This window comes from Paroedura picta, chromosome 1 (assembly GCF_049243985.1).
Source record: "Paroedura picta isolate Pp20150507F chromosome 1, Ppicta_v3.0, whole genome shotgun sequence".
Taxonomy (NCBI): domain Eukaryota; kingdom Metazoa; phylum Chordata; class Lepidosauria; order Squamata; family Gekkonidae; genus Paroedura; species Paroedura picta.
The window spans coordinates 151,705,363-151,729,833 of NC_135369.1; the positions used below are offsets into that span (position 1 = coordinate 151,705,363).

General features: G+C 39.0%; 1 protein-coding gene across 8 annotated transcripts; it reads right to left on the minus strand.

Moving 5' to 3' along the window:
* Window positions 1-729: 729 nt before the first annotated feature.
* Window positions 730-24,387, minus strand: FBXO9 (F-box protein 9). 8 transcript variants are annotated; one of them, XM_077308990.1, is made up of 13 exons: window positions 24,164-24,387; window positions 22,537-22,614; window positions 21,008-21,166; window positions 19,659-19,716; window positions 13,786-13,885; window positions 11,451-11,581; window positions 8,457-8,571; window positions 7,806-7,924; window positions 6,605-6,695; window positions 5,102-5,197; window positions 4,820-4,913; window positions 3,781-3,935; window positions 730-1,915 (listed from the first exon to the last, which is right to left on the minus strand). In XM_077308990.1, exons 1-13 carry the CDS (start codon window positions 24,164-24,166, stop codon window positions 1,807-1,809), a joined length of 1,308 nt encoding a protein of 435 aa, XP_077165105.1. In that variant the 5' UTR covers window positions 24,167-24,387; the 3' UTR covers window positions 730-1,806. The 8 variants fall into 8 exon arrangements, with proteins under 8 accessions (XP_077165105.1, XP_077165116.1, XP_077165124.1 ...); XM_077309001.1 differs by having other exon boundaries at window positions 22,537-22,610; window positions 24,164-24,379; XM_077309009.1 differs by lacking the exon at window positions 24,164-24,387 and adding an exon at window positions 23,748-23,781.
* Between the last annotated feature and the right edge of the window lie 84 nt (window positions 24,388-24,471).

Below are 24,471 nucleotides of genomic sequence, written 5' to 3' on the forward strand. Positions count from 1 at the left end.
TTCCAGTCCTCCGGGACATCTCCAGTCCTTAAAGAGGTCCCGAAGATGATGGACAAGGGCTGTGCAAGTTCTCTGGAAAGTTCTTTGAGCACACTCGGGTGCATTTCATCCAGCCCAGGGTATTTGAACTCATCCAGTGCAGCTAAATGCCTCTCGACAACCTCTCTATCCATGTTAACCTGCCACCCAGACACTATCCTTTGGCTACTGCCATCTCTAGATGTGCCTAAACCCTTTGACCTGTGGGAAAAAACAGATGTAAAATAGGCACTAAGCCTAAATGATGCAATCATGCAGAATATGTTTGGAAGCATAGCTGTGTGCACACCCACCCGGGGCCCCTCCCCTTCCTGGGACTATTATTGGCCATGGGGGGGGGCTGGCATGACCATATATGGGCATATCACTCGATAAATGTTTAAAAATTTAAAATAATTGATACAATATTAATTCCCACCCATCCAGGGAACTCTTCTAGGTCTCGCAAGAAACCTCACATTTCACAAAAATCTGGTTAAGGAAGCCTGGGTTAAAGTCTCATCTCTTTTAAGATTCCTTCTGTGCTCCATCACTATGCAGGGACGGAGGACATAGGAATGTGAGACATGAACCAGAGCCCTGCAAGCTCAATTTCAAACAGTGAAGCTCATCACTGGCTGAAACCTGCCCAAGTCATTTACTCAATTCACAATTTTGTGCTATGTTATAAAGAAAGAAAGCTAACACAACTTGGCAGAAGAAAAACATTTAGAAATTTTTAGTTTTATGACTGAAAGTACATATTTATGATAAGCATCATACAGCACTTGCATCCAACTCCCAAAGTACATACGCAGGAGAAGCAGCACACAGTACCTGAACATCTGTAGGAGTCCCAGAAAGCAAAAGTTAGTGTGACAAAACACTCCAGGGACTTGCAGCATTCTTCGTTAGGTGAAATTAAATAAACAAAAGACGAACATACTTGAGTACAGCCCTGTTCTCGTTTGCATAACTCAATTCAAACAACACACATTCAAGTCTACAGTGTTGCAGCATGAAATATTCCTGTTGACACCATCCCTGGAGAGCTACTGGTTCAGCCCAGAAGTCCTTCCCCAGATTCAACAAGTGGAGAAAGGCAGCCACTTCCCCAATGGAGCTGGCAGTCTCTTGGCACTCTTCTCTTCGGCCCTTTAAAATGTAAATCCTACCATTTCAAGGACCGTTTGAAACAACTCCCAAATGATGGAAGGTATCTGAGTCTGAACTTCCAACACCTTCAAGTTTGTTTGCCTTTGCTTAATTTTTCATAAGGCTGCAGTTTAACACCAAAGTCTTTCACTTCTTGAAAGGCAACCCAAATACAAGAATTTCAAAGTAAACATTTATTTTCTGTTCTTGTAGGCCACACACAGATGTAGGACAAATTCTTCACATTTTGAGCCTCCCCCCAAAAGCACGCAATCTGTCTTATATACAGCAGTAAGTTTATAATGTTTCCTGAACTTAAGGTGCATAGGCAGATGAAGCCTTACGCTGGAGAGAGAACAGCTTATAAATTTTCTCATAAACCAACAGAGTAAAAATGCCTCTTTATGTTATCAAAGTCTTTTCACAACATAAACAAGTTTAAAATAACATGTAAACTTGACTTCAGACCAATAAAATAACCCAGCCACCCTAAATCAAATGTATTTCCAGTATATATTCTTCCAAAAAAGATTCCATTTTAAAATAAAATTCAAATATATATACACATTTATAACTTAAGTGTTGTTTGCTGTAATTTCTTCATGCAAGAGTAAGAGAAGAGATGTGAACTCCTTAGAGAGGCTTTTCTGAAAATGCAGTAAAGCTCTTCACCCGTGCAAAGAACAAAGGGGTGTACATCTTGTCAATGTCAAAAGAAGAGACTGCAGTCTCACCAGTAGACCTGTAGGGAAGTATTACAAAAATGTATTAGATCTGCTCAATATCTTAAATGCAAGATAATGAAGTTTTTATTTCTCCCTATTATTGTCAATCTATTATCTATTATTTGTACTTATGGTCTAAGACAGGATTCAGCAAATTCCACCTGCTGGGTTGTCATGGCATCTATACATTTCATTGTAGTACACAGTTATTTTCTGCACTGATTTCATTGTAGCTTCTCTCAGTGACCTTCAATGGAAGCACAAAGCTTACTGATTGTGTCACATTAAAATGTTTTGATGTGTAACAAAAATGCACATGTATGACATTCTTGCCACTGCGTATTTATGGAAAGGCGGTATAGAAATCTAAAAAAAAAATGTTAATTTCACACAATAAAGTGGTGGCAGATTTCTTAACTAGTAGCTTTTTTACCACTCTGATATTCAATTAAATAGAGCTTTTAAAACCAATAATAAAATCATGAGATTTTTGTTACAGTACTGATAATCAGGATTACCCAAAGGACTACAAATTTTTTGTTATAGATTTAATACAAGTATGAGAAATCGTGAAGAGTTAAAAAAAACTGGTAATCAAAATACGAAAACCTGAAAGCTGAAAAATAAGTCTGGCTTCTAAATTTGGGAGCTGGCTCCTAAAGTCAAAGAAAACCTATCAATGTTGGTGTATCAATGGCCTACCAAAAAGACTTTGCCAAGATTTTGCAGACAGAGAATGCAATACTGGATTTCCTGGAAAAAACAGATTTGTTGAGGTTTTAACCTCCAAATACACCCTTGCAAAATTATTTTCACACAACGGGAAAACATTCAAAAGGATGAGCTTAAATTGATGCTACTTTAGGAACGGTTGAAGTGTCTGGGGTTTTAGACTACAAACAGATAACTAAAGGGATTGTATTTGAACAGTTTTGTGTCTATTTTAACTCATTTAAAATTGTTTTAATTATATATGTTTGGGAAGCGTGTTGTATCTAATGGTTTTGTAATGCAATTTTCTGTTTTGTTTAAATTTGTTAGCAGCCTTGTGAACAAACAAACAAACCCTATGATTTCCAGAAATCCATAGGCACTAATACTGTATTGAATACAATGGGTCATATTCCCTTGCCATGGAGTTTCTTAGAATTAAGAGAAAACAGTTGCCAAATAAAAACTGTTTTATACTAATAATAATATACACAGCACATTTTGAAACACTTCAACCAGTTTCACTTCCAATTAAAATACAGTTAAATGTTTCCTATCACCCAAACAACTGAAAATATAAAATTAAGCGTTTGGCTTTTTTGCATATTTGAGAAGACAGATGATTCTTAGATGCTTCATTTATTTTTTACACACATTCAAACTCAATCCACTTCAAGGACAATCACATATGTAAAAAAAAAAACCTGTTTCACAAAAGGCAGCTACTGAGGGAATGGACTAGGTAGTTTTTTCATCTAGCAACCAGGGATACTCACTCACACACAGGCAAGGCTGCCTAATACTAACTTATACTAACTCAAAGCATTGTTCCATCAAGGTCAGTATTGTCTACTCAAGACTGGCAACAGCTCCCCAGGGCCTCAGTCTGCAGTCTTTCACATCCCTTACTCCCTAATCATTGTACCTGGAGATGCAGAGTACTTTAACAGGGATCTTCTGCATGCTAAGCGGATGCTCTACGAATGAGACATATCGGTAAATTCACCTCCTTCCCTTATTATAGTTAGTCTTGACAGTTGCAATATGATGGGCATATAATGTCAATCTAAGCACTCTGGAGGACTGCAACAAACTCATTCCAAAGCAGACCAAGGTTTCCTATTTATCCAACCAGTCTCATCTTTCTGAGGGTTCCACCCCCCAAACTCACTTGTAAGTAATGTGACAAGAGTGATGAATCCAAACAAGTTTGTTGAATCTCTGGCGTCCACTGGAACACAGCTGTAGCCCTACGTGAAAGCTGTGATCGGTTTCTTGCACAGGGACGCGGCAGAAATATCTGTACTTATGGTAGTCAATTGGTTTCTATACAACAAGCAAGGGGGAAAAAAACCTGTCAAGAATATGCAGCTGTAGAGATTATTTCCAAATTGGTGCATGGGTCAGAATTGATAATGAAATACACAGTTCATATATTGTCATTAGCACAAACATTACAGGTTCTAAAACATTCACCATATGATGGCTAAACTTGAGAAATTAGACCATCAAAGGGCTACCTAGTTAGAAAATCAGCACCCACTCAGTGTGGGCAAAGAGGTCATTTTACAGGAAACTGAATATGCTATTAATTTTCAGCTTATATTTAAAAGCATCATAAGCATAGAAACCATAGTTATAATACAAGGTGGGTACTAAGAACCAACAAGCAAGACTGGCATAAATTATATTGGGAAGGTGAAGACAGGATGAACAGACAGTCTACTGCCTCTACTTGCCTCCTTCCTCTTAACTTCAACCCCTCCTCCACCCTCAATTCCTGACTCTAGTTCTAGGTGACATTCTGGAAGCAGAAATGTAAAGGTACAAGTTCTGATCCTCAGGCATGTGCAGAAGTCATCATCTTATACTCACATAAATCTATATCATGAATCATTATCCAAGTAACTTCTCCAAAGAGTCTTTAAACAACTCACTAGCCTCCTTGTGTGTTTAAAAACCATGTAAGATGACTGGTGAAATCAACTAGTTCAAACAGCAGGATTTCTGTAAGCAGCTGTCTTGTCACATCCTATTTTTAAATTCAGAGAAATTCTTAAAAAATATTTTTTTTCTTTTTGGTGGAAAAAAGGTACTTGAAGAAAATGGGTCAACTGTGAGAGACAGAAGACACACATTTCATACAAATAATTTATTGTCTCCTTGCTGTATTAATGTCTCAGCCCCTTGCAGTTTACTTTTGTACATACCTCTTCCTTCTTCTTTGTCATTACAGCAAATACTTTGGTTTGATTGTCTGTATCCTGGGAAAGGCGATAATGGCCAAACAGGATTGCATCAGTTCTACAGTTTGGAAGGAAGACAGTTAAAAAGTATTTCTCCCAAACCCAGAAGTACATATTGTAGTTGCAACATACAGACAGCTTGATTAATGTCTTTAAGTTTAACCCTGGTAACTGTAATTGTTGATGGTACAGTACATATTCAATGATTTGGGCTTATAATTGTTATAATGTGTAAATTTTACACACCTTGTGTTTTTAGTTCGTAAACGAGGAACAATAGACTGAGGTTCTTCTGGAGTTGTTAACATCATTACCTGACCATCTGGGAAGAATCTCAAGTACCTACAAAGTTAAACAGTGTTAAAACTTGGAAAAGGGGAGTTTGATTTTCCAATTGTTCACTCAGAGATTGCCCCCTTAATCACCTATAGAAAGGAGCAAAAACATACCCCACACAGAGATTCTTTACATGTTTTCTACTTGGAAACCAATATTTTATTTACTTTATTAATAACAGATGCAAGTGTTCCAAGAAACATTTAACAGTCTATCAGAAGGGGGGAAAAGGAAGGCAGGAATCCAACAAGTGCTGTGCAAGGGGGCCCATTGTGTGTGTTCAAGCACTAGGGAATGCCCAATTTCTTCTTTTACTCATAGCTTTTTCTGCTGTATTAAAACCTGCTGCTAAAGACACAATTTTCATGAATGGCTTGGGCTAGACATGAGAACCGAGATCAGAGAAGGGATTCTGAAGCATCCTTACACACAGAAACTTTCCATGACGCATTTGGATCTTGCCCAGAGTCTGCCAAAACAGCAGCAGATGATTTACAAGTGCAGCTGTAATGTAAGGAGGTGCACCAGAATTAATATTTAGATCTGGGGTGTCAGGATGATTCAAAAGGCAACAGTTCTACATATCCACAATTTAAGAACTACAGAAAATGAAGGAAACCGCGTGTCAGTTATAATCTTGTTTGCTGAACCCAATTATATCAGTACTAGCAAGAAAGCCCATTGCAAGCAGGAATACAATGGGCGCTAGGACCCAGGGGACACCAGGAGGTGCAGATCTCTCTGTGTGTCTCTCTCCCTCTCGCTGCCTGTCTCTCAGTGTGCCTCACAGCAGGAGGCAGAGGTTTGTAGGGGCTGGTTTGTAGGAGGGATGCAGGGCTGGTGTGCAGTTTGGGGGCAGCTTTCTGTCTCTCTCTCTCTCTCCCTCTGTTGCAGCAGGGGCGGCTCTCTTTGTCTCTCTCTCTCCATGGTAGCAGGAGCCATAGCAGATAATTAGGGCTTATTCTGACAAGGGAAGCAGGGCTGGTCAGCTCTCTCTGTGTCTCTCTCTGACTCCCTTGCAGCAGGAGCAATAGGAGGCAATGAGGGCTTGTGTTTGGCTCTGGGTGTCTCTCTCTGTCTCTGGAATGGCTGAGAGGAACGTGGCTAGTGTACAGGGAGGGAGGGCGGGAGCTGTAGGGGCACGGCCAATCAGGGTGCAGCCCTAATTGGCCCTATTCCAACTTGGACAGCCAGACACGTTGCACCCCCCAGGCTGTTTCACAAATATATAGAGGAACCATTGATAATGATGGATATTGCAGACCCATTTCTGCCATCACACTTTTACATTTGCACATAAGCAATCCAGGTCAGTTTGCAGTGTTTCAAATATACTAATCTTTATGGCATTTGGGACTGCATGGAAAGAGGGAGGGAGAAATAATCAACTCACTAATATTACAATGGTTGTACCTGTAATATTCCACTTGATGCCATGCTCTATAGAAGCCATCTAGAGACTGTTCTCCTTGACGTATGTATGTTGTCTTGCTGATGTACACACCTATTAAGTGTAGTGAACAAGCATATCCAATCATCTATAGATTCATGTTCTGTGATCCTTTGCATTTAAAGATTAAATTTATCAAGAGAGAATCTCTTCACTGATAATGTACATTAATCTAAAACTTACCACCAACAGGATTCCTAAAACAGAAGTTACACAATGATCTCAATTTTTTATTACAGAATTGCTCTACATGGTAGTTTTACTAATTGTCAGGGGGTTTTCTTTTTCTTTTTTCTGTAGTGATACTCGCTAATAATACACATACCAGCACCTTGTTTGAGGGTCTCTCAAGTCCTGAGGGGAGAAATAGTGAAAACTGGTGCAACCTTATACATGAGCACCAGCACGTTTTCTATTTACAAAAAAACCCGCTGCTAATTACCCTAGCACAATAGTTTTCAACTGGCAAGATGCCTCAATGGCAAATCATTTTCTTCTTTCTTTCTTTGTCTTTGTTTCTTTATAAAGAAATGGAGAAAACCAGACAGAGAAAATGGGGAGCAAGTGGTAAAAAGACTTCAATACATTTTCATAGGAGTGGGAAGAAACTATTTTATTTAGAGGATACGACTTTTTCACTCCCACATGACAAACTGCACTTTCTTCTTTCCCTGCCCGCCTTTGCACAGGATCATCCTAAACAAAGAAACAACAGCATAATCTATCAAAACTTTTAAGTGGCACCCATGTTGCAGTTTGTGATTAATGGTGAGTCTGGGGAAAAAGAAGATGATATGCAAAACAGTAGACATTCACCATAGACCTGAACCTAACTATTTCATATTTTTAGTTTTAACATTTTTCACCTGAGTGGACTCAAAGTGTTTGACCTCATTCTCCTCTCCTCCATTTTGCCCTCACGACAACCCTGTGAGGTAGGTTAGGCTGAGAGAGTGTGACTGGCCCAACGATACCCAAAGAGCTTCCATGGCACAAGTGCTGATTGGCATCTGGGTGTCCAAGATACCAGTCTGACACTCTGTAACCACTATACCACACTGAGCATATTCAAGACTAAAACTTTTCTGATATTCTGAACTGTTACAATAACCCAAGGTTCTATGGCTAATTTCAACAGCCCCATTTCAGCATAGTTTACCTTACCATCAAATCGAACTCTTGGCTTTTCCAAAAACATTTCCCTCCATGAGGTATAAGGAACCATTTTGTTACAGCTTCTGCCCCAAACCTTCAAACAGGCCTGACGCCAGATTTCAGGATCCCTGAGTGAAAGAAAAAAAGCTCAGACTTCAACTGTAATGCCAAGGCACACAAGAATACTGACAACAGAGTCAATAAATGGGTATACACAGAGATTATGCCACTCATGAATGATAGGCCACTTTTTGAAATAGAGTTGTTTTGTTCCCACTGCTTCAGAACATTAGCCTCAATAGCCACAGTGTCCCAGATTTTTATCTCAGCCTTCTGTCTTCATAGACTATAAAAGAGGATGTTGAACACTTGCCACCAGTGTCAACAAGAATTACCTTCCATATATTATACTCCTTTTCTATCAGTCTACTGGGATTCATGTCTGGCCTTCACATTTAGCAGAATTCTAGTGCTCAGCTCCACTTTATTCTTCTGCATATGTTGAACTAGCCTCTAACAGAATTACAGTGTTATAAGGACCTGAGATGTCCAGTGCAATGTTACAACGAAAGACCGTGTAGAAGGGAATGAAAGGATCATGAAACTGCTTTCCCTGTACACCACTGTAGACATGCCTGGCATGATGCAGATTCATTTTACCTGGCACAAATGTAAAAACCTCTGCAGACCAAAGATAACTGCTCTAAAGATCGCAGGTCCAGATCACTGGAAACCACCCATCGAAAAATATACATCAACAGCTCCATAGGTAGCACTACAAAAAAAGAAAGAAAGAAAGAAAAAAAACTGTTAATATCTATTATAACTATATATAAATGTATCTTATCCTTTGGAGTTTATCTAAAAATCATTCAACTGATTAATTTAACATACTGTAGTTCAACAGCATTCTTTTAAAAATTATTATTAATAATAATAATATACCAATGCCAATACCCTCACCACCAATAATAATCTTCATTTCTAGGCCTGGCTCAGGGTGACTTACAACATGAATAGTTAAACAATTAAAATATTAAAACATTATATTATTAGTATAATCAGTCTATCACAAAATTCCAAAGACTTACTACCTTGCCTCTTGTGGGAGGGAGGTAGAATAAAGTGCTGAGGTGAAATTTGCTGTATGGCATCTTGATGTTATTGCCTATGTAGGGAAGCCAGTTATTGCTGATATAGGCCTCAACCATAGGCCTGGTGAAACAACTCCATCTTGCAGGCCCTGTGGAACTGTTTTAGGTTCCACGGGACACTGATCTCATTTGGAACAGTATTCAATAGGCCGGTGCCAGGGACAAAAAGAAGAAGAAGAAGAAGAGTTGGTTCTTATATGCCGCTTTTCCCTACCCGAAGGAGGCTCAAAGCGGCTTACAGTCGCCTTCACATTCCTCTCCCCACAACAGACACCCTGTGGGGTGGGTGAGGCTGAGAGAGCCCTGATATCACTGCTCGGTCAGAACAATTTTATCAGTGCCGTGGCGAGCCCAAGGTCACCCAGCTGGATGCATGTGGGGGAGCGCAGAATCGAACCCGGCTCGCCAGATTAGAAGTCCGCACTCCTAACCACTACACCAAACTGGCTCTGGCTCTGGTTAAGGCCTACTTTACTTCTGTGGGGCTGGGGATCTTTAGCAGATTTTGTGTTCTGGAGCATAAACGTCTTTGAGGGACGTAGGGGAGGAGGCCTTAAAAGGTTAATTAAAAGCCTGGGTGAAAGGAGACTAAAATAAAGAAACATAGGTATCAGGTGAGACTCAAAAGGAAGGGCATTCCACAAGCAAAGTACCACTGCTGGAAATGCCCTGCCTCTGGTTGCCACCCAACTCATTTCCAAAGGTGGGGCACATCAAGCAGGGCTTGTCAGGCAGATCTTAACTGGCAGGCTGGGCAATAGGGAAGAAGTACCCCCAAGTACATTCCCCCTAGAGGTTTCCCATATAAACGCTAAAAAGGTGATTGAAGGGGGAGTGACCTGGGGGAGCCTATGTGAACAACAATCCATGTAAGATGAGCAGCCATAGCAAGGAGTGGGAAATGGGTGATACTATCCTTTCTGCTCCTTATACTACTGGCATTTTTGCACAAGATGCTCTGGCTAACATCAGATGCAAAGAATGAAGAATATTCTTCCGTAATAATTTTCATTTATATATTCACTGACATTCTTAATGGATAACTGATGCAATTAAAAATGAATTACACCGAGCATTCTCCTCAACGTGCTAATTATCTATATACAGGAATGAGTTAAAAAATGGACGACCAGGAGGGCTATATGTGAAATAAAATAAATAATAGTCACGTGAATTCTACCTACAAAGGTTAGAATTTCTTATTTCCCTTTCCTAATTTTTAAAAAATTGATTTAACAACATAAAAAACATCATTTATGAGTTAGCATATAAAATTATACTATTTGGAATTTTATTACAAATGTCTGAATCTTCTAGAAGAAACTGAAAGTAGTCCCGATACTTGGAAAAGAGTTGTGAATTGCTGCACCCAATGCTACCATAGCAAATGTATTTATATTTCTTTCAATCTGTGAAGTATGAAAAAATAAAAATTGAAGGTAGAAAACTACAAGCATATTTGGAAACCAATACTACAAGCATATCTGGATATCAAATTAAACTTTATGTGAAGATACTAAACTTTTAAATAACATATTAAAGGTAAATGTCTGACCCCTGGGGGGACGCCATCTAGTGTTTTCATAGCAGACTCAATACGGGGTGGTTTGCCAGTGCCTTCCCCAGTCATTACCGTTTACCCCCCAGCAAGCTGGGTACTCATTTTACCGACCTCGGAAGGATGGAAGGCTGAGTCAACCTTGAGCTGGCTGCTGAGATCGAACTTCCAGCCTCATGGACAGACAGGTTCAGACAGCATGCCTGCTGCCTTACCACTCTGCGTCACAAGAGGCTCTTGTCAAATAACATATTATCTTTAAACAAATTATAACATATTAATTAATTTATTTGATTTTTATATTGCCTTCCCAGTGAACAGGCTCAGGGTGGTGTACATCATTTCATATATACAACAATTAATAGCATAGAATCACTTTATCATTGGTTTAAAATAATATCCACATCAACAGTCCCAGTTTTGTATGCTTGCAGTTCACCTGGAACTACATCACAGTCTGAGGGGTCTTTTATAATATTTTCATTTAAATATAAACATATGATTGAAAATCTTGTCTATGTCTACATTATTATTATACCCCATAAAAAAGTGTTGGGTCCTTCCGATGACGTGCCAGGCCTCTGATTGGCCCTCACTAGGGACATGCCCCCAATAGGGTGATGGCACTCCCCCACTGAAGGTCAATCACAGGAACAAGTTTTTAGTGCTCTTCTAAAGTTTCCAATGGAAATATTGAAGTCAGACTTTGTCATGCTGCCTTTGTCACAATCAAAAAGAGAAAACATTTAAAAGCAGTTTTTGTTTTCAGGGCTTGCCGAAATTTCCCGATTTTTTAATCAGAAAAACTTGGAGGGAAGTAGAATCCTTAGGAAAAAAAACAGGCTTTTCCTGTTTTTACAAACCCCTCCCCAAGTGACCATCAAATACATAGGGTTAAAATGTTATTATTAACAATATTTTGCATTTTTACAATTCTCTTGCCTGAAATATGGGTCTGATTCACATCAAGCTCAGGCTGACACAATTTGATGGAAGATTCCTGAAGAGTGAATTGCTGCTGAAAGTAGGACATAAGGTCAGCCATCTTGCTATCATCCTCATTATTGTCAATGCTAGAGAAAAAAAATGCCACTTGAGATTGAAATAGCATAAAACAGAAGACCAATAACAGTATTTATTCTGACATAAATCCAATTAATTTCAATTAAGTTTACTTTGAAGTAAATATATGTCTAATTTGGCTCCAAGTTTAAATGTTAAGGTTGCAAAAGTGCCCAATATCTTAAAGACTGTTCAATAGTGGTTTAAACAAACAATCATGAACACACACTTATTGAGGGAGTAAGACCCAGTGAATATATTTATTGGAGCTGCCAACTCCGCCTTGAGAAATTCCTGGACATTTTATGGATCTTTGTGAGGGAGAAATTTGGACAAAGGAGGGAGCTCAGCCGGATATAAGGACATTTACCCTCCAAAGCAGCCATTTTCTCCAGAGGAACAGATCTCTACCACTCAGAGACAGAATTCTGTGAAATCCCCAGGCCCCACCTGAAAGCTGACAACTCTTATTTGAATTTACTTTTTTTAAAAGATGCTTACAATTGTGCCACATGTGTTGAGGAATTTATTAAAATGTAACTGGTTTTATGTAAGCTTATAAGTACAATTTTCCATATCCCTTCTATTTACTTTCTTTTAAATGAGAAACATGCCATATCTAACAGCTTAGAGATATCAAATATATTAATATATTCAGGCAAGCATGGCTTAGAAGGTAGGGGAGCTGACTGAAGAATACTAATAATTAAACACAAATGAGGAAATGGTTAAGTATTCTCCCCACCTGTTTCTGCTGCCAATCTAGTTCTCTTGCAGAAATTGCTTCTCTGGTTGAAAGACATGTACACTATCTAATTCAGTATTAAAATAAACCATATACGCACACTAAACAATAAGCAATGAGATTATATTTGCTCTCATTTTATTCATTTTGCTGCTAAAGTTGATTTTGGCTTAATGAAGGAGAAGAAAAGAAAGCAAGGCTTTAATTAGCTGGTGGGTCCAGAAGGCAGAAAATTATTATAAAATATAAGAAAAGTTTGTTTTTATACTTTGCTTTTCACTGTCTGAAGGAGTCTCAAAGTGGCTTATAATAACCTTTCCTTCCTCTCCCCACAACAGACACCCTGTGAGAGAGCTTGTGACAGAACTGCTCAGTCAGCACAGCACTATCAGGGCTGTAACAAGGCCATGGTCACCCAGCTGGCACCACGTAGAGGAGCCAGGAACCCAACCCAGCTCACCAGATTAGATTAGAAGCTGCTGTTTTTAACCACTATACCACACTGGCTTAGTTTAGAACCTGCTGAGTTTAGAAAGGTAGCCCAAGATGACAACACAATGACTATTTACTTGAAAGTAAGTTCTGTTTTGTTTCACAGGATTTACTTCCAAGTACATACGCACTAGAAGTACTGTATTACAGAAAAGCAATATATACTTAATCCAAGTTTCCACTTTTTAATTTTAACTTTCTACTGAATGTTGAAAGTGGCAATGTTCACCATCATTCAACGTACATCTCCACAACAGAAACAGTAGTACTGAAAGTAATTCTTCCAGCAAGACAGACCCCCTACAGTGCAATTATTTAACTGGGAGTGATTTTGTATTTATTTCAGAAGCTATACTGAAATACGTCTATGACTGTTTTCTACACTGAACTGAGTAGAGAGAGAAAAATGGCAACATTTAGAATACAACTCTAGGCATGTTTGCTTGGAATTCCTATTTATTAAGTTCAATTGCATACCAACAAGTGTAGTTCTATTTATGGAAAGCAATATTATTTATTGATTGATAAGGCCAAAGATATGCTTATTTTGTGAAACGTTTTATTTACAAAATTAAATGAATGGCATGTTCTCATGTCAGAAATTAAACTATTAGAAGAAGAGTTGTTTTCTATACCCCAGTTGACACTGAGGAGTCTCAAAGCAGCTTACAATCACCTTCCCTTCGTCTCCCCAGATACCCTATGAGGTAGGTGAGGTGAAGAGAGCTCTGACAAAACTGCAAGGAGCCCAAGATCATCCAGCTGGCTGCATGTGAAGAATCAAACCTGGCTCACCAGGTTAGAAGCTGCCACTCTTAACCAGTATAAAACACTGACTCCACCATGCCTAGCCTTCGATCTGTAGGTTTATTTAAAGATTTGTTATCTGCCTACATTTTTAAAATAACAGATCAAGTACTGGAATGAAAGTTTCCACTCCAGCATCTTAGTCCTCAAAATAATAGATACTATACTTACTAGTTTTTCCCAACACCATCGCCATCTGGAGATCGGGTATAGGCAATCTTAAACTCAATGTCTGGTACCAGTTGCATGGCCAGGCGGTAGAATTTAATAGCTAAAAACAAAGGTAGTTCTACTTAAATAGATATTTAACGTTACTGGATATCTATTCAAACTGTGCTTCTAAAACTACCAGAAATCTTATGCAATTCTGGTCATCTTATAGTATTTTTGTGAAATGTCAAAAACCAATTTTTCATAACCTGTACTTAAAAAAATTAAGCACGTGTTTAAATAAATATACTACCCAAAGAGCTTTCAGCTCATACAACTAAATCATTTAATCACTAGTCCAAGTATTCATAAATATAATTTAGATTAGCTAATTTCTTAATTCAGCTAAAAAGGGGGACATGCTAAAGAACTTATATATCCCAACAGCTTGGATCCAGACTACTATTTCATAGTCTTCCTTAATTTCCCTCCGTATTGAAAGTTCTCACATACAGGTCCCAACTCCCTTTGATGGTCCAAACACTCCTCCCTTTTTCACCAGAAAAGATAGCTGGATCCAACTCTATAGCATGAAGGTCACTTGAAAGATTGTATCACTGATCCCTGAGTAATGACCAAGTTAAGAGGTAGAGACTTGTCCCTTATGTTGGTTAGAAACAGGATACCTGGTGTTTTCTTTTCCAGGTCAGAAAAGATCTGGAAATGGGAAGACTTGGGGAAAATTCAGTTCACTTATCTATATCTCCACAGAGAAACAAACCTTAGTTCATCACTAAACTCACATTCAGCACACTGGCAATCAATGTAATAGCTCAAAATAATCACACACCTGGGCCCAAATGTGTGACAGAAGTGTTTTGATCTATATGGCTTGAACCACAGTAACTGATACTATATTGTGATTTTTGAAGTTCAGGGAAAGTTTTAAGAGCAGCTGTTCAAATCAGCAGAGAACCACAAATACAGTAGTGGCATTGTGAGAACTAGAAATGCATGAGCAAATGAAATAATATGATCAAGAGAGGGAAATATATTACAATGAGGATATGTAGAAGAAGAGTTGGTACTTATATGCCACTTTTCTCTGCCCGAAGGAGCCTCAAAGCAGCTTACAGTCACCTTTCCTATCCCCACAAGACACCCTATGAGTTAGGTGAGGCTGAGAGAACCCTGATATTACTGCTCAGTCAGAACAGCTTTATCAGTGCTGTGACAAGTCCAAGGTCATCCATCTGGTTGCACATGGGGGAATGCAGAATCAAACCCGGCTCACCAGATTAGAAGTCCACACTCCTAACCACTACACCAAGCTGGCTCTCATGTCTCCCCCTGAAATGTGGTCAATATATGTATATTAATTATCTATATATGTTACAGCCATCTTTTGAATGAATGCCCCAGACTGGTTCACTAACCTTCTGTATGTCAAACCACAATAAACCAGGAAAAATGCATTCAACGTTGATAAAATGCTTTTTGTATAACTTTTTTTTAATGAGAATTTGATTCTCCTGATGAAATCTCAGTGTGCTTAAGAACACCATCCTATTGAGTAGCAAATGAGAACCAAAATATCATATTTCTCTGCAGATGTTTCTTTGTATATCAGATTTATTTGTACACTAGTGGCAAAGCCTGTTCGTAAAGACAGGCTTTGAAAGGGTCACAGCCGGGGTGGCAGTGAGGCCTTTCCAGGCCTTTGGGAAGCGCTCCCTCTCCCCCCACCCTGCCTCGGCCGGATGGCTTCCCAAAGGCCTTGAAAGGCTGGCTGCATCTTGATTGGCCCGGGAGAGGCCGGATAGTCCGTCCCCCAAGGCTGTTTCACAATTATTAAGAGGCACCAAATGGATAAGATGAGATACACTTTGATATCAAAAAACAAAACGTGAATTGGTTAAAATAACTAAAAAGGGGGTGATGTGACTCTGGTGACTACTGTTTTCAAATTAATTCACAAACCAGTGGGAATGGAAAACTACTGGAATTTTTCAGATAGAAAGCAAAAATGACAAGCGTGACTTCTCTAAATGTTTTTGGATATTTATCAATATCTGCAAACCACAATTTATACAATGATGGTATTCCAATTGGGCTTAAATAAAAGCACTCCAAATAAAACATTTGTCTCCATTTTTTGTCTTTTGGCATGAGGCCTATTTCCCCTCTTACAAGGGTGAAATTTTCCTTTGTCTGAAAAATTCCTTCAAATACTCATTTCAATCTTCAGTGCAGCATTTAGAAACTGTGTTTCATCTAGTGGGATAAATCCATTCATGCTATAAAATGGTAAGAGAAAGATATGCTGAATATTTTGAGAGGTTGAAAGACTTCAAGAAAAAACATCCCGATCCTTCAATAAAAACTCAATGTGCAACAATGGGCAGCTGAAAGTAATCATAGCCAGTCAGTCAGTAACCTTTTATTGGCATAAAATATGTATAAGACATATAAAAATAGGGTTTAAAATTTCAACAAAATAATAAAATAGGCCATGGGGTTACATAACCAAACAGATCTTAAAATGATTAAATAAACTATAAAAGATAAACTACAAGGTAGGCAGCATATTATAAAAGCATCTTAGTTAAAACTGGCATCAGTTCCATGAGACAGGATTCCTCAGAACTGGAGATGTGTTTTGCAATTGCTAGTTGCCCCATTCTTCAGATCCAGGTAAAATTATAACCTTGCCAAGGACCTGGAAGCATAGAACTTTGACATGATGCTGGGGAGGGTGGAACCACCAATGAACCCTGCCCAGGCTCTGTCTCCTCTTCTGAGAACTGCACTGAGGAGTCATGCAGACAAGGTGTTCATGGTGTAGACTCTTCCGTTCCACCACAACCGAAGGTAATTTGGCTGGAACCTAAGTGTCTTGGAGCTGGAAAAATGCTATTCCTTATGTTTGGTTTTGGAATGGACCTTCTTAGGCGGGAGTTCTGACCTGTAGCATGCAGCAGAACAGGTGATTGGATCCAACACTTTGGTTCTGTCCGCAAGATTGAGATGCTCGATGGTGGCCTCCCAAATTGGTTTGTTCTAGCTGGTGATTTCAAAGGCAAAGATTGATTGTGTTTGGCCTGAGCAGATGTCTTCACTGCCAGGCTATTAGAGCAAGAGAGTACTTTCTCCCATAAGTCTGTCTTCAAGCATACTGCTCCATCGGAGTGGCTTTCAGGATAAATTGGAGGCTGTATTACATGCCTCACCCAAGCAGAGAAGACAGACTAGATAATCATGTGAGTCATTTTTGTACCACACTTGTTACACTTATGAATAAAACCTTCTGCAACATTTCCAAAAGAAGGGAGGGCCCTGGGGCAAAGAAACTTGGAGAAAAACTAAGCTGAAGACATCCTTACAGTGTGGAGGTGAAGAAAAGGACTGAGGGAAAGGGGGAGCTCCTCCTGGTGGAGCACTTGATCATTAGGCAGCAAAATGGCCTGTACTGATCTCTGCAGAGGAGGGGCTCCTCCTTGGTGTGGCAAAAACACAAACAAACTAGAATAACTATAGGAGAGCCTCTGGAGGCTTGCCTGCCTGTAGTCCGAGTGTAGAACTACAGAGACGACTAAAGTTGCACTTAACCATTTCCACATAATAAACCTCTACCGGATTGCACATTTTTGTCTCCAAGCCTCTTGACCACCATATTGGGAATTAGTGGACTTTGGAACTGGGCAGTTTAACAATAAACTCTTCCAGTTTGCTTTCTTCCTGTCTTTTTCCAGGGAGAGCATAATGGAGCCTGTCCTAAATCTGACACCCCCCCCCAAAAAAAAACACTACAAAAGTTTTTCCCCTTTCTAGTCTTACCCTGAGAGACAGAAAAAAGATAAATAGAAATAGCTTCCCACAATACAAGGTTTAAAGCTTAAGCACTTCTCTATTATTGCTGAAACACATAGGAAGTCTTTGCTTATGCTTTCACAGCGAGAACTTCCGTTTTCCATTATTTTAAACACTAATAAAGGAACATATAGGTCTCTGTCAACAGGCTAAAACTGAAGAACATGACAGACCCTTAGCTCAGTGAAACAAAATTTAAAGCATGCCAAGTTGGACTCAAGTGATGCACTGGTTAGTGTGCTAGAGTAGGGTCAGGGTTCAAATCCCATGAAATTCATTTATAAGATAGTTACCTTTTATGGACCTTTGATACTAAATTTTCCATTCCTATATATATTTTCCAAACTTTCACATCTTGCAGCAATACTAAGTTATTTACACACATGATTTCAAAAAGTTTTTTATTTACACACATATACAATACACATTACAAAATGAGCAAGACATCAGTGGGTATCTTCAGAGCCAAATGTTGGGAAAGACTTTTTTTTTTGCCTGAATGTGCTGTCAGACAAGTAGAGAATACCGCTAGATGGACCAATAAACAAATCTTCTGAAAGTGCAGAATGGGCTTCTTAACCAGCACTGAGACTGTGACTGACAAGTTAAGCCACTGCACAAAAGCCTCCCAATGTGTAGGCATAAAGCCTAACAATGCACTGTAAAAGTCTATAAAAACCTATCCCGGATAGATGTTTGGTAGATCCTATAAGCTCTGATAATGGCCTTCACCTTGACAGAAACATTGCTTCCTGAATTATAAAGTTGGTAAATGTATATTGGACATCATGTGTTGAGGGAAAATGAATGCTTGGACAAACCTCATTCAAACCAAACTAGATTTCACTTGTCTTTCCTTACAAAAGTGAGGGACTTAAAGGCAAAAAAGTCTAGTACATATAAAACTTATGAAATCTGTATTTTCACCTGGTATAGTAAGCTTTTCTTAAATGGTCATCTTTTAGCTTGGTTTATTTTATCCAAACATATATGCCAAGGGTCCTTTGGGGGGTGCCAAGGAGCATGCTGACACATTTCCTGGTGCCTGCCACATGTCTTTAGAAAGTGGGCTTATGCCCAGCAAGACTTCTGATTGGCTGTGCAGATTTCATTGGAACTGATGAAGTATTTGGGCACATTGCAGAAGAGATATTCTCAAGAGTAGTATTTCTGCGGGAAATGCTTCTGGTTGTACGACTTTTGAATTTTACCACTAATATGGTGTGACATAAATAGATTTCACAGTTCAGAAAGTATGACTTGAAAATTATTTGCTTAAATGCAAATAAACGTAGCAGATGTCACACGCTTAAACACAGCTGATGTTAATGTTGTCTTTTCTCTCTCTCTCTCTCTCTTTTTTTGTGTGCTTAGATCAGGGTTGCCAAACTTTTTTGAGCCTGTGGGCATCTTTGGAATTCTGACACAGTACAGTGGGCACAGCCACAAAGACCTGCTGCAGGTGGAGCCAGGCCGAAAATGGCTGCCACAACTTACATCCAGTCACACAGTAAAGATCCTTGTGTTGTGGTAGCAGCTGCTGCCAAAGAAGCTAAATTAGACCAATTCATACTGGTGTAGACCCAATAAAAGTCTTCAGCAAATTACCTTAAAGCCTAACCTTCAATGGCAGCATGCTAATATTGTATTCTGTTCTTGAGATTTTTCAGTATACAGAGTGTTTTGCAATAAATTTATTTATCCTCACAACAACCCTGTGAGGTAGGTTAGCCTAAAAACTCCTGTTTTTCCAATGTATTTTTTTTTGTCTAAGCTTGGAAGGTAGTTGTCAATTTCAAAACCAATACCTTCCCAAATAATATCACAGGAGCTGTGAAAGATTAACAGTCCTCATTTTTCTTTTTTTCAGATTTATTCAACAATACCTAGAGGCAATAATACTGCCTGGCTCTCAATCATATTTACAATCCACTTGCCCTTAGCAATTATTTCATCACAGCTGTTATGAACAGCTATGGTGTAAAAACTGGTGTAATTAAATTAAAATGCAAATGTTAGATTACCTTCATAAAGAGCCCCATTTTGTTCTTGTTCAACTGCCTTCAGGAACAGTTCTCTTGCCTGCATAAAAATTAGTCAGCCGTTTAAGATTAAATCACAAACTAGAAAAATAAATTACTAGTTCTCATAAACGAAATTACTAGTTCTCATAAACGGAAAAACCAGTAAATATTTAAGTTTTATTAGCAAGTATCTTAAAGCATAATTAAATATAGCTCTTAACATTGTTCTTAGGGTTGCCAACACCCCGCAGGAAAAAAAATCCTGCCTCTTAAATGGAGGCTTCATGTATGGAAGTGGGCCACTCAAACTTTCCATGGCCTGGAGATAAATAACATCAACCCGATAAATATCATCCCCATTAAGCCTCTACTAAGGGGATAGGACATTTCTTCTCTAAGCTGTCACCCACTCTACCTATTCTATTTCTGATTGGTTTGAGGAATAATTTATCGGTCCAGTTTTAGTCTTGCTAGCTGCTTGCATGACAGTGAACAACTTCTATATTAGGATACTATGTTGAAGCTATAATGGATATTACAGCAGCCCTGTCTGCTGGAATAAGTAATACAGAATTACGATTATAATGCCAATATCTGCTGAGGTCACTAAGTTGTTGATTATATTCTTCACCTAGAGCAAAAGTCTGTGAAAATGATAAGAAAGCAAGCATCTGGTGGATGATTTCCAAACCTGAAGTCAAAGGTGGCAGCTAGAGAAACCCCATATTCCAGCTATAATATGTCTGTCAAGCCTTAAGACCTGAACAAACAAGCTAGAACAGCACTAAATTCTCTTAACATCATCAGTACTCTGGATAGATGAAAGTCTAATTTGCAAAGATTCTGAATGAAAAGGCCCACAGAAAGAAGGAAAGCAAGACTGAATTTTAAGAGCAAAGTATTTAAAAAGAAACTGATTGAAGTTAATTGGGTTCTTCTGTATGTTCATACTGAAATGCAATTTATTTCTACAATAAATTATATCTATTTTGAACATATAAATCGCATAAGCATGACTCATCCACTTTAGTATCAAATCTTGCATTTCTACTCTAAACATATTTGTCAACATTACTTTAGTGAAGTTAGATCCAAGAGATCTAAGAATGTAGCTTAACTGCTTCCAAATACTTATCTCCCACGCTTTTCCATATTCCCTTAGTGTTGATATCTACCTACAGTTTTTTTTAGATTCAGGAGACAAATAAGAGAAAGCAATAAAAGATGACACACTGATAAGGACAGAAGTAGAAAATTAGTCCATGCCTTGCATGCTTTGCCTTCAAAGACATCATTCCATTAGCTCACTGCAGAGGAATGTTATCGTTTAAGAAGATCAAGTTCTTTACCTTTTCCTCTTTTGCTAGTTCTTGCTTTTCTTTGGCATCTACAGCCTTTACTGAAGGCCCTCTTGCCGATGCTCTCCAGGGTCGAGTTTCCAAACCAGCAGAACCCACCCCCGGGGTAAGTTCAAACATCCACTTTGCTCTGAACATCTGGAGCTCTGCCTAGAAATCCAGAAACTAAGTCCAATATTTGGGTAGACACATCTGCATACAGGAAGTTAAATGATGTGCATGTTCAAAGTGACAAGTGCTTACAATAATTTCTTCCTAGTTACATAAAGTATAAAATATCCTGAGTCATTTGCTTTTATTATTTACCCTAGGGTATATTCATCTTCGATAGGAACTGACATGTGGTTGTTCCATCTATGCATTCACATGCATTATCCAAAGCTAGCACTGTAGATGGGAGTGAGAAACTCCCATGTTAACAATATCGCAAACCATCACAGGTCAAATTTACAAGTCTGAAGAGACAAGCAAAATGGGATCTTGTCCTTCTCAGCAATCCCAGTGCTACTGGAATTAGAGTATCACAAAAGCAGATGCATCAATTTCATTCCATGCTAACTACTCAATGTAGTCAACTTAGGAGACTACATGAGCTTTCTGAGCAAGACTGTAAGGACTAGAATACCCAGGAATTCCAAATATTTTCCAATCCCTTCTTCTACAGGAACACTACAAGAAGAAATGGTGGAGAATTAGCATGCATTCTTTAAGTAACATTTTCATCTAGTGCAAATGTTGCTGTTGGATCATTACTGCTTGATGCTGCAAAATGAATGTAGAACAACTGAAATAATTGTAGTCATGGATAAAATGCATGCTATCGACTTCATGTTTACTGAAAGAAAACTGTAATTGTTAGAACATATTCCATATCTTGTAGATTATATGGCAGCTTTTACTTGAAGATGCTGTTTCAAATGAGCCCTAAAGAGAAAGAAAATGTATACGTGCAGATGGATCTTACTATAGCCTATTCGCTGAAGAATGACCAATAAACTTTATAGAACAATGTTTTACAGCCCTGAGAAAGAAAAAGGAGATTCTTTACAAATGTAAGTTTTCTTCAAGCCACCTAAATGGTGATGGACAGTAAACCACTAGAAATACAAAAACAATTGAAAAGCAAAATAAATATTCAGTTCAAGAGTGTTTAGGCACATCTGCCAGATCATGTTTTTAAACCTAAAAAAATATTTCCTTCTACAGCTTTTGAGAATCTGATCCCATGTGCATTTTGCAGAATGATTGTACTCCCTTAGATTCAATGACAAAGAAAGATAATGGAAGGAAAGATAAGCACCTACTCTACTGTCTCAGTGGGCCTGTAATGTTACCTACAAGCACCTATCCTTATACTATTCTAGCTCAGAAAATTAAGAATATTATTTAACTATTTAAGTATTTCTACACACTGGCTTTACTGTGCTAAACTGAGACAAGAGTACCGACAACAGAAAGACATATGAATAAGAAACAAAACTGTGAGGTCATTCTATGTCCCAACAGAGTAGCGGACATACCTGAAGATTTGCCTCTCCAGACCTTTCATTGTCATCAGTTCTTACCATGTCAGAGTGACAATCTTCTTCACCTTCTGCCTGATAAAGAATAAATCACATAAATGAAAAGATTCGTAAGACACATAAGAATCATAAAGCCATACAGAAAATATAAACAATTGGTTGCTAGACGTGTGCAGTTCAGATTTGCTTACAATAAACTAAACTATCTCAGTGTAAGAGATATATACACACCTTAATGTATGTGCAACCACACTGATCATGCAACCAATTTTTTTGCAGTATCAGAAAACGGGATGTGTGTAACAGCCTTCATTTGATTATGTTTTCAGCTTGATCTTTCTACAGGAAACTTGATTCTGAACTTGTTCAACCAGTCCTCACTTGCCAAAATCTTTACTATAGTTTGGTGGAATGGTAGAAGACATCAAGCAGGAAAAGCAAGAAACAAAACTTACTGTTCCAATAAAAATTCATTTGTTTACACAGCTATGAAAGAGACTGTCATATGCTCAAGGATAATTAAATGTGTTTGCTAGCAAGTGGAGGCAAACTCTTTTTTACAGAAGTTTGCTAATAGAGACAGGTGATAGAAACATGGAATCCTTCAGTATTATATTTACCAGCTAAATCAAAATTCAATGGCATTGTATAAAGCATAATATATATGGCATATACAAAAAAACAAAGCAGTTTGAAAAATATACCAGATCAGGAAAATCCTGAGTCAAAGAAATCTGCTGAGTATGGGCAAAAATATAATCTACCTTAGAGCCTCAGACCTAACTAAAATGTATGTCCTTTTCAAACAAATAGACCCAACATACTGAAGTTCTATTCTGGAACATAAATGTGAAATCTGTATGCAAAATAAAATGCATTATTGTTGACTATACCTAAGACACTAACCCCAGTTTACCAGTTTTGTAAACAGAGAGCTGATCCTTGGGAGAGGGGAACCCAATCAGAAAGCCAGAAAAGATAAAGAATAAGAGATCAATACTTTCTCTTTTCCCTACATACATCCAGCAGCCTCAGGTAAGAAGATCAGGAGAAGTAGTAACAAGCAACTTCCATCTCCCTTTAAATTTGTGAATGTTTTTAATGAGCCAACTTGCTTCTCCTTCAAAGTACTGATCATCATTCAAATATATAATGAAAAGAGTAATGCTCCTGCACAGAGGGCATTAAAAAAAAGACGTACTGCTTACATTAAATGGAAGTCTTAGTTTCCTAATATTAGTTAAAAGTTATTTTAGATACATTTTTCGAGCCGTATTAGTGGCTTTCAACCACCAAAAAAAAGTTGACTTAGAAAAAAAGAAACCACCAATTAAAGTGTCTTTTTGTTGTCATCGCGAAGTTGACATACGGACAGCGCAACCGTACGCAAAGTTTCTCCGCTGATTCCAAGGATTTACTCCAGCCTGTTCACAACCGTGCCCGAGACTGCATGACTCGCGCTTGACCTGTTTTGGTCTGGCGCCAACTGGCTACTCGGCCCGGCCCCGCCCCTCCCGCACCTGCGGTGGGCGGAGACACGAGGCAGGCCCCTCCGCACGAGGCGGCGCGAGCGCACCCACCCACCCACCCGTCACGCGCCGCCCCTCCCCCTCAACCGTCTCACCATGCCGAGGCCGTTGCTGCCAGGCCGTTCCGTAAAAACGGTCGCTCTCGTCAGGCTGCGGCGCGGTGGCCGTTCCACGCGAGGGTGGCCCCCTCCTTCTCCTCCGCTGGCTCTCTCCGGCCTCCCCTTCGCTGCTGACCGACGGCCGCGGCTCGTCTTTTGTTTCTTGTCCCCTTCTCAAGCGGTAGCAAGCAGGGAAGACAATTTAGCAGAGTTCTCGGTCGGAGAAACGGACCACGCAGCGGGCATCACTGCGAGCGCGGCGTACGGCAGCCATTTTCCCAACCCGAGCGAGAGGCAGAGCGCGA